Source organism: Catharus ustulatus, chromosome 1, assembly GCF_009819885.2.
Source record: "Catharus ustulatus isolate bCatUst1 chromosome 1, bCatUst1.pri.v2, whole genome shotgun sequence".
In the NCBI taxonomy this organism is placed as follows: Eukaryota; Metazoa; Chordata; class Aves; order Passeriformes; family Turdidae; genus Catharus; species Catharus ustulatus.
This window is the reverse complement of record NC_046221.1, coordinates 155,192,831-155,203,585: the sequence shown is the minus strand read 5'-3', so window position 1 is coordinate 155,203,585 and position 10,755 is coordinate 155,192,831. Positions and strand designations below refer to the sequence as shown.

The 10,755-nt window shown below is 49.2% G+C and overlaps 1 protein-coding gene across 2 annotated transcripts in view; it reads left to right on the top strand.

The window, feature by feature from the left end:
- The first annotated feature begins 5,486 nt into the window (after nt 1-5,486).
- Nucleotides 5,487-10,755, top strand: part of KCNQ3 (potassium voltage-gated channel subfamily Q member 3) — a 192,906-nt gene continuing 187,637 nt past the window's right edge. The window contains exon 1 of one of the 2 annotated variants that reach the window (XM_033057541.1): nt 5,487-5,833. In XM_033057541.1, coding sequence (XP_032913432.1) covers nt 5,502-5,833 — 332 coding nt within the window. In that variant the 5' untranslated portion in view covers nt 5,487-5,501. The remainder of the gene's footprint in view (nt 5,834-10,755) is intronic. The other variant, XM_033057533.1, reaches the window with a different exon arrangement.

Here is a 10,755-nt window from a genome sequence, read left to right as displayed (position 1 = left end):
ATTATGGATGCTCTTTTGATTGGTTTTCAACGATCTTTTAATGGCATTAAGGCAGCATGAAGTTACACTGTATTGATTTTCTTTTGCCCATGCAGTAATTTGCAGCGGTGGAGATTTATTTTCCACTTTATGTTTTCCATGAAGCTGGCAGGCAGCAAGGCCAATGGCAGCTGGCAGTTGGTCTCCCATTCCCATGGAAGCTCTTGTGCTCTGAGGATGTGACTGCCAGGGAACTCGATGCTTAGGAGAGCAAAGTTGGCATGGGGGATTTCTGTGGCCTCATTTCCCCACTGGCATCCAGGGATGATTTTTGCTGGGCCAAAGCTGCTGCAGTTGCAAACCAGGGAACACTTGCCCTGCTAGCTCTTGGACCAGGGGACCTGTTCTGGCAAGTCTTTCCCTCAAGTGAGCACTGTGAAGGTATTTTACAGTTGCTGCTTTATTTTGTTGGTTGCTCTTTTTTCTTTTAATGAATTTTATCCACTTTGGGACCAGCAGCACCAGCCCTACAGTTATCTTGATTCTGAACATACAGCTATAATATAGGCTCTGGCTTCCACTGCGCAGAAAACAGCTTGGAGCAGCAGCTACTTTTCATTAGGTTCATCTGCAGTCTGGGGAAGGAAGAGCTGCCTGTCATAACTATCTTTTGTTTTTCTGTACAGCTTTGAGATTTCATGGACATCTCAACCATTCTTCCACCATCAGATTTAAGATCAGACACGGATCTCAGTCTCCCCAGCATGACTGTTGTGTGCCTGACCTGGTTTCATGAAGTTCATGCATGATCTGGATGCCAGTGTGACACTTTTATCAGTTTGACCATGTGCTGATCACAGAATATAACTGCAAGTTAAACTAAGCTATGGCTTTTAAAAATAAAGATCAAACCTGCAACTCTGACTTAAGACCAAGTCCAAGAGTGCTTCATGCTTGGTTAATCTATTCTGTCTTGTTCCAACCAGTTGTTCTTTTTGAGCTACACTTCGTGTTGGTTTAAGCCATGTCTTAGATTCCTTCAATGTTAATCCTTAAGAAACGACTTTAAAATAGTTTGGCATGTAGCTGTAAGGAAGAAGGAGGACATGGAAGCACAAAGAGGGGAGGGAAAATGTTGCTGAACACAGAAGTCACAGTGCAAGATTCAGGCTGAGACAGCACAGTCTGTGTCTGGGTTAGTAACTCTCCAAATCAGCCCCATGGAGCTTCAGGGGAGCTTCAGTTCTCTTCTAAAGCCAGGCTTCTCAGCTGCCTGAATTATCTGGGCTATCAGTGTTGTACTTGCAGTGTCTCATTTGGCATTCAGCAGTAGGGGCATCCAGACCATGTTCAGTCACACTGGTAGATTTTGTGGGGATCTAATAGAGAATTTTAACAAAATGATTAAAAGCAAGGCTGGTTTGTGTGTGAATGGAATCCTCTTTAAAACTTTTGGAACTTCCAAGGAAAAAGCACAAGGATGCTTGATAAAGCTTACATCAAAGGTTGAGTGGAAGTTGGTGTTAAAGACCAGCTAAAAATGGGGTTAGGTCTTGTCACCCTAAATGAGGAACTAGAAGCCTTGAAGTACTGCAAAAATTTTGCTTTATAAGATAGAGGAGACAGAAGAAGGATAGAAAAGGGCAATAAAATTCAAGATCAGTGCTTACAATGAAACTGAGATCCCACTTACTTCTGAGGTTATACAGCTTTGCCCTCCATGCTCTGGGTCTTGCTCCATGTACAAGACTCCTGAGTCAAGAGGTCCTCAAGCTTCAAATCTCTCATCCCAGGAAATGATCCCCGTGGTTCTGCTCTTCACCTTTCTCAAAGCATGCCCTACTAGAGCAGGACATGACATTTTAATGACAGTTTCACTCACAGTATAGACAGTGTCACATTCTGTTCCTGGTTCCTAGATCGCCTGAGCATTTTTTCAAGTAACAAATCTCTGTTCCTCTGTCACCAGAGATCATGAGCAGCTGTTTTCCATTTTACCCCTAAAGTCTTTTGCACAGTAACTGATTTTCCACTTCTAGATGTTCCAGCTGAGTGTTTATGTGACTTTACCAGGCTACACTCTGTGTGTTAATGTGATGTTTACCAAGCACTCCTGCACTTTGTCATTCACAAGAATCCAGATGACCTATGAAAAAACCAAGATAAAGCCATATTATCTTGGCCAACAGATACAATCCTGTTTTCCTCTGATTTTAGGCTATAACCTCTTTGACTGAACCAGTTTTCTGTTTGAAGAGGGCCAGCATACCCTACTGGGAGATGTTTATCAGCGGTCCCTCCGCACGTTCCTGTCAGAGCCTGTCACAGCCTCCTGGCTGCAGCTCCAGCTCGGCAGAAGCACTTGCTTTTGATTACAGAGATCTCCAGTGTCAGCCAAGGAGGTGGATATCAAACCTGAGCACGCTGGGTGCTGCCAGCAACACTTCATAAATAACAGTAATGGAGTGTAATTGCTCATTAAGCCAAATGATAGCCCAGAGCCCTCCCTCCATCTGGCCAAACTCCCTCCAACACCAGCAGGAGCTTTGCCAGCAGGTGTGCACTAGGACTGGTCCTGAGCAGTGGTACCACCAGTGGGTTCTGTGGCACCGTCTCAAATCCCCTTGAAACATTTTGTGACTTTGGATTGATTTAGAAGGCTTTAGCCAACCTCCCCTGCTTTACAGCATGGCTACATCTGCGCAGCAGTTATCCCAGATGGAATATGGAGGAGGAGAATTCCTGACACTGAGCTGTGGGATTTTAATTTTAGAGAGGTGGTGGAAACTCTTTCCTGTTGGGTCTCAAGTGGTGGTTTGTATGGGCGTGATTTGAGGCTCGAAAATGTCTCAGAAGCCTGCAACTGAAAAACCCCAACATGTAATTGATACTGAAGTGTTGTCCCTGGTGTAAGTTATAAAAGCCAAACAAGCTGGTGTGCCTCCCTATCAATCAGCTATTGCTATCTGACATTGGTGCAACCCTTTGCAAGTGAAAAGAATTTACTACCTCCCCCCCATGAAAATTATTTACCATCCCCATTTCAGTTGGAACATTTACTGTTGTGGTGCAAAGCTGTGATGAATTGGTTAGCTGTAAATTGTCTTTCCTCTCCCCTTCTCCTCCCACCTCTTCCTAATGTAGCACTGGGATGAAGGTTAAGGCATAGGGTGTTATTTGAAGCAAGTGCTCCATTCTCAGTGCCCCATACATCCTCGCTAATGCTCATAGCTCCCCTGTGGCATTGGGAAGTGCAATCGCTATTGTACTGAGGTAGAACGGGAGCTGGAGAGAGATAAATGGCCTAGTTATCAAAACTTCCTAGCCTCCCACAGCCCTCCTTGGGAATACAGCTATAAATGACATTCAAATGATGCTGATAGATGTTAGCTGAGCAGGCAGCAGAACGCGTGCGGTCCCGGTGCTGCGCCCAGGCCAGATCCTTCTTGCTGATAATGTCAGGAGAGCTCAGCATCCCGGCACTGGCTGCTGACACGGGAGGCAAGAGCATGAGATGCACTCTGTCTGCTCTCACCAGCTTATGGACAAATCCCTGGGGGCTGCAAAGTTCAAATTCAGATGGTGACTGAGACACACTAATGCTGGAGCTTGCAAAGCTGAAAGAATAAGTATTTTTCTTCTTTGGCAAAGAATTTGCTCAGTTTAGATCCTTAGAGGGTGAAACATGGGAGGGAAAACAGCCTTTCTTCCATCCACTCTGCAGTGACACAAGTGTAGCTTTTGAGTGACCTGGGATTGTCTGGTCCGAAGTAGTATGGCCGTGGTGGTTCCAGAAACCACCTCCAGCAGCTCCCTTTGCATCTGTTGTCCTTCCTGGTGTGTGAAACAGGGGAAGGACTGCTCAGATCATAAATCCCTCAGGAATGGAACAGGAGCAGATAGAGTAGGTGGCAAATCTGCTTCTGAGTCTGGAAGGGCTTTTGGGTGTTCTGGCATCTCTTCAGGAGATACCAGGAAAACTCCCCCATCTGGAGGAGGAGAACCACCCATGAAAACAACCAGCAACCTGTAAGGCTTTGCATTTTATTTTATTTTATTTTACTTTATTTTATTTTTAAATTTCATTTAAAAATTTTATTTAATTTTTCATTTTATATAATTTTATAGTCCATTAAAAATTTTATTTAATTTTATTGCATTTTATTTTATTTTTAGACCCTTCCTATCCTCCCAAGGTGTAGCTATGCCCCGAAGGCAGGTTTTTACACGAGAGCAGCGCTCAGTGGGGATGTTTCTAGCGCTGTGGAAGCGATCCGAGGACACCAAAGGTGTAAGGCACACAAAAGCTTTTCTCTTCCCTTCTTCCTTACAGCCAAGAGACTGAAAGGAAAAGGTCCGGGGCTGTTGATCACATCCCGTCAGGTTTTAGGTCCGAGGACTGGACCAGGCTGTGGGTTCCCATGGCAAAGCGGAGGGAGGGGAGCTCTGGGGTCCCACGGGTCGGGCGGAACCCCCGGTTCTGCAGCCGGTTCTGCGGGAGCCCCCGGGAGGAGACAGGAGCAGCATCTCCCGACAGGGACCCGCACAAAATGCTCTGCCCGGGGTGCTGGGGCTGCCCGGGGGGCTGGGGCTGCCGGGGGGGCTGGGGCTCCCCGGCCGTGCTGCCCCAGCCCCGGTCCCGGTCCGCGGGCGGAGGCTCGGGCTGGGCTCGCAGCGATCCGCGGCGGCAGGCAGCGCCTCCAGCCGCCCACTCGCCGCCTCTCCCGGCATCCTTCATCCCCATCCTCCGCTCCTTCCTGCTTCGGCGGTGGAAGCAGCCCCCCGCCGGGGGCCGGGAATGCCCTCCTCTCCCCTCCCCTCCTCTCCCCTCCCTCCCTGCAGCCGCAGCGGGGGAGGGGGGCTGTGATGCTGCAGGGGGATCCCCGGGAGCCGAGCGGGGTCTCCCCTTCCGCCGGCTGCCGGGATCTCCCCGCTCGGCGCCGGCGGCCCCGGCGGCGGCTGCTGGGGGGTGGCAATCGGGGGCTGGGGGGACAAGGGGGGGGGGACAGTGCCGTGGGGGCCGGGGCCGGTGTCCCCCACCCCGTGGATGACGGCCGGGGCTGGGGGAGCGGGGGGCGGGCGCCCGGCTATTTGCTGGCTGCATACAATGGGCCACTCCCTAACGTGAGGGCTGGGGGGAGGCAGGAGCTGGGAGGAGGAGGAGGAGGAGGAGGAGGAAGAGGAGGCAGGGGGGGGAAGGGGCTCGGGCATCGGGCTGGTAAATAAACTCGGCGATGATTCCCCTCCCTCGCGCCGGCCCAGGTGCGCGCCGCGCTCCTGCCCGCCCGCTGCCCGCCGGCGGGGGTGACCTGCCGGGGATGTGACCGCTCCCCCTCCCTCCGTATATATATACTTATATATATATATATATATATATGCGCGCATTCACAGATGAATATATATATATAAATATATAGAGAAGTCGTTCTGGGGGGAGGGGCGGGGAGCTCGGATCATGGCCCTGGGGCTCCCGGGGCTGCCGCCGCCGATCTGCAGCTCGCCTCCGGGGCCCGCCGGCGACCATGGGGCTGAAGGCGCGGCGCGGCGCTGCCGGCGGTAGCGCGGCCGGCGGGGCGGCGGCGGCGGCGGGGCGGCGAGCGGCGGCCGGCGGCGACCCCGAGCAGGGCTCGCTGGCCCTGGGCACCGGCGGCGACCGCGACGGGACGCTGCTGCTGGAGGGCGGCGGGAAGGAGGAGGGCGGCAAGCGGAGCCCGCCGGGGCTGGGGCTGCTGGCGAAGACCCCCCTGAGCCGCCCGGTGAAGCGGAACCACGCCAGGTACCGCCGCATCCAAACTTTGATCTACGACGCCCTGGAACGACCCCGCGGCTGGGCGCTGCTCTATCACGCCTTCGTGTGAGTACGCGGAGCGCGGAGCGCGGCTCCCGAGGGCGCGTCCGGGGCTGCCCCGGGGGATGCGCCCGGAGCCGCCGTTTTGCTTTCTCATTCCCGGTGTCACGGCTCCGGGGGCTCGCTCCGGCGCCGGCGGTGTCTGCAGAGAGGGGCTGGTACGGGGTGTGCTGCTGAGCGCTTTATTTCTCGTATGTCGTCGGGTTTTCCAAAAGGAGCAGCCGCTTTTAACTCCGTGTTTCTGTCTTGCCCGTACCTCCGCGTTGCCTTGGAGGGGCATTCCCGAGCCTGTGTGTCTGAGACACTGGAAGAGGGATGCCAGAGAGACCAAGCTCTGAGCGGGTTTAAGGCTCGAAGTGCTTCAGGGGAGCGCGGCCAGTTGGGCTCCACCTGGAGCGTGAGGCTCAGCTCGCTGTTTCAGACCCGATCCCTTCCGTAGCCAAAAGCGTCAAATGAAAACCATCGGGTTTCGGTCCGATAAGCATCACCCCGCAGCGCATGAAACCCGAGCATTGCAGCGCTGTCAACCAGAAAGTTACACTGACCACAAGTGAACCGAGAGGAAATAAACTCGTTTTATGACCCATAGGTGACAAGTCAAGAGAATGACAACTGCTTTGCATTCCTAAAAATTCTGTTGCCTTAAGTTTTCATAGTGTCGAAAAGATCATTCTGCAAACATCGCAGAATGGAGTTGGCAGAGTCCTATTAAAATAAATGTGTGCTTTAGTGTTGTGAATGTGTTTGAAAACCCAGAGGTGATGCTGGTACTGCTTTTCTTTGGCACTATAAGGTGTGCAGAGCTCTATGTGACAGAGGATTTAGGCAGTGATTTTTGAAATTGGTTTATTTGCCAAAGACAAACAAAGCTGTCTAGGCTGCATGGTTTATGAGCCTGGAGCTGGATCTCAGGAAGTCCTGATCATTGCCATAGTCCTTGCACCTGCAAATAAACAACTTGAATATAGGGCTGTGATTTTATCTCCAGGCACATTTTTATTGATGTTCAAAGTGATTTAGCCCTGAGCAAGAATTAAAAAGCAACCTTCACCACTAGAGTGCTGCTTGTGTAGCACTTACTCATTGCTGCTCCCCTCTTTTCAGTGTTTATTCATAAAGTACATCTTGGGACTCAGGTCCTGTTTTCCAGCTTAATCTGAAACTGTGTAAACTGGATGCTGTGACACTTTCTTAGTTCTTTCACCTCTTTTTACCATAGGAAAACTCGTGCTAGTGGCAGGGAGTGACAGCACTTGGAGTGTGTTTTGGTGGGAAAGCTCTTTGGTGAGGAGCTTGCTGTTGTGTTCAGTATTGCATAATGCTGCTTCTGGCTGGGGACAGTCACGACTGGACAGAGGGGCACCCCTTTCATCCTGCCTTGGCCAGCCCACACACATCACTGAGCCCTTAGCACACAGCAGAGCATTCCAAGCAGTCTGCACCCCTCTGTGGCAGCTGGCTTAAATCTGTGTCCAGGCTCCTGTCTGGATATCAGCAATAGGACAGTGGATGTGTCTGGAGAGGCTCAGGTGAGCTGAGAGATTCACAATTATTTGCAGTGGTATAAGAATTTCCAAGTTACAGCATTCGTTTTAGATAACTCTCTAGATGTGTGCTTGACCTTAACATACTTACGCAATATGGATCACAGAATGGGAAAAATAATCACGATGTTTGTAAGATTTGATCCTTCTTAGGAGTGGACCTGACACTGTGGTCAACTTCTCTTTGATGACTACTCAGTCCTGCAAAACTGAAATGTCAGTCTGACTCACAAAAGTCAGTAACAGTCTTGTGAAAAACATCAGTGCCAAATTCAATATTAATGAAATTTGAACAAAACAAAATACTTCTGGAAGTCTTTATCCTTAAAGGAAGTAAAACACACAAGTCTGTCAGCCAGATGCTCCATCCCTTCCCAGGACATCCAGAGGATCTTGCTGTCCAAGTTGGCCCCACTGAGTTTCTGTTCAGTCTCAGCTCCCTCTGAACTCAGCTGAAGCTGTGGGGTCTTACCTCACTGTAGGATCCAACCCTACCAAAGGACTCTGCTGAGAGTGAAGGAAGAGTGTGCTGAGATCTGGCTGACAGGCTTCAGAACTTGTTCCTGCCACTGGAGAAGGAAGACCTGGATGAGAGCAGGAGCTGGGGGGAAGCAGCACCTAAGTTGATACCCAAAGTCTTTATTATTGACTTCAAATAAATTGTCTTTTAACCTTTTTTTCCTTCTTTAAAGGAGTCTTTCTCATTTGGAGGTGCTGCTGTGATGGTGTAGTTCCATCCAGCAGTCCCCCAGTGCTTCTTTTCACACCAGAACAGTTTACACTTTTCCTTGGGAAGGCGAGAGATTGCCATAAAATCTCCAAATTTGATCCTACTTTAATTTTCAGGGAAAGTCCTATTTATGTTACTTTAACGGCACATTACACTTTTCTGAGTAACTTTGCAGTAAGTGCCATGCCCCCAAAATTAACCAGTAGGGTTGTTGCTGTCAAATACAAATAACCAGAGAATAAACAGCTGAGGGCCAAAGGGGATTTCAGGATGGTGGATGTGATGAATTCCTTACAGAGCCAAGCATTCAGGAGAGTTTAACGAAGAGATGATGCAAAGCACTCCAGTATTGTGCATATCCCAGGGTTTGGGAGGCAGATAGCTGCTGATGGAAGAGGGTTGCAACTTTTCAAGACATGCTGAGGGTGTTGTGCGAGGGGCAGGAAGGGGCTTTGACAAGGTCTTTGTGAAAGCTTTGGATGCCACAACTTTTGAAAGGGTGGCACAGATGGGATCCTGTTAAATCCCACAGAGATGCACATATGGCTGCAGAGGGGTCACGATCCTGTGTGGATCTCACTGCTGCAATGTGCACATAAATAAGGCTCGAGCGCTGCCTCTCGTACACGCTCGCGTCCGTTGGCGTTGGGTGTTCTCAAATGATTCAGTCTCATGAAGTAATTCAAGGAGAACTCATAAATGGGATCAGGTCCTGCCAAGCCCTAGGGACAGAGATGCAGTTGAGAAGGGGAGTAATTCCTGATGGCAATTTTAGCATTCAGCTTTCACTGGCAGTAATTAAGGGAAAGTGTTTTGAGATACTTTGTGATTCTTCCTTCTTCTTTGTTCTGCACAAGTGAATTTGTCTAAGCCTGTCCTTGGGGATTTGGTCCCTAAAGAAGCTGGCTCTGTTTCCTCCACCATCTGAAAACATTTGTTGTCTGGTAGCTCTACTAGACCACAGATTTATCTATCACCCATGGTGTCCTCCTTTGCTGGGTTCATTATGTTCTTTGCAGTATGGCAATGTCTTAGTGGTCCTACTTGGTAAGAAAAAATTGTTTTTCCCATGAAAAATTTCGTGTCTGTAAAGCTAAACTCTAGCTGCATATCTTCAGAATAAAATAAAATAACCTGAGATTTTGAGATTTTTTTGAGATATATCATTTGGAAATGTCTCTTGGGGGTTGCAGGTCAGGCTGCAGCCTATCCCTGTTTTTTTCTGAGCTCGTGTCACTGCAGGTACAGCTGATGTTCCCATGATGTTATGTATTTCCCTTTGTGGTAGGCAGTGCAATATGCTGTAGGAAACCCCTGCAGTTGTGCCTCATGGGATGTGTGCTGTGGCCAGGGAGACAGACTCAAGACCTGTCCGCCTCCACAAACCATCCAAATGCTTTGTTTATGCAAAGAAGAATTAATGAGTAGAATGAAAAATTGAAACAAGTAAGATTTTTATTTTTCCAGTGGGTTTTTTTGGTCATAAGCACAAAATATTTGGTGGATAAAGGACAGAGTCCAGAAAGGTAACATAATACAGATTGTTTGGAATTGCAATTTGTGGAAAATTTTAAACCTGATTTAAAGAGAAGATGAAGAGAGGTAACTAGGAGATATTCTCATTTTCATATAATCTTCTGAGACAGCTACAGCCTTTGCTTTCATGGAAAAATAAGACTAGGAAAAGGTTTGGGAATAGATATATCTTTTTGGGGAAGTGTGCAATATCACCTGCACTCTGCTGGTGTAGATCACCACAATGTCCTTGCTGATATGAGGGGGAAGCCACGGGGAACATTAAAAACCCTTCTCTATTTGCCATGCAATCTTCTTTCAGCACTGCTTAATACCTGGAATAAAAAGAGGAGGCAGAGTCATGTGATCTGTCAAATCAGCAGCATTTCTGGGAAGCACCGGCAAGCACCTCTTGCATGACTGATTGTAGGTGGGCTGTTTGCAGGAAAGAGTGTCATGGGATTTGGGGAACAGGTTGAAGGTCTGGAAGCTTTCCACTATTTTCCTCTTTACCCTTCAGGAGATGTTCCATTAGATGCTCACTCTCCAGTCTCTGTGAGCCATCTGGAGGGACATGGGAGAAGGTTTGGGGTGAAAAGAGGGACAAATATGAATCCTTTCTTGGCTTGTTTGGCATGGACTTGAATCTAAGTGAGTCTGTAGAGCAGCAGAGCGAGCCCGGTCCATTAGCGAGTGCCCTCTGCTTATGTGTGTGCCAATATGAGTTCTGCTTTAATTATTTATGCTAATTCATCATAATGCATGGATAAATATTCTGCAGTATACTTTGTAAAAACTAATGAAGTCTTAGTCATTGGAGACCTTACCACACACCTCTGCTCCTGCAGCTCCACCGGGGCTTGCAGAGCCGCCTGGGATTTTGTGTGGTTTGGGGAATGCGACTGTAGCTCAGCTCCTGGGATCAGCTGGCACGAGAGAAGAAAGCTGGGATTTGCTGGGAAGAGTGAGAAGGGGCAGCCTGGGGGAGCCACTGCCTGGGTAATGAGTGGCTGGTGACCCCCAGCTGCAGCCCTGGAGTCCCTTCAGCAGCTCACGGGTGCTGTTGTTTCAGCACCCAAACTTCCTTTGGTGGGAGCAAGTGTTCACCTGCAGCCTCAGACACCTCAGATTTTTGTGTT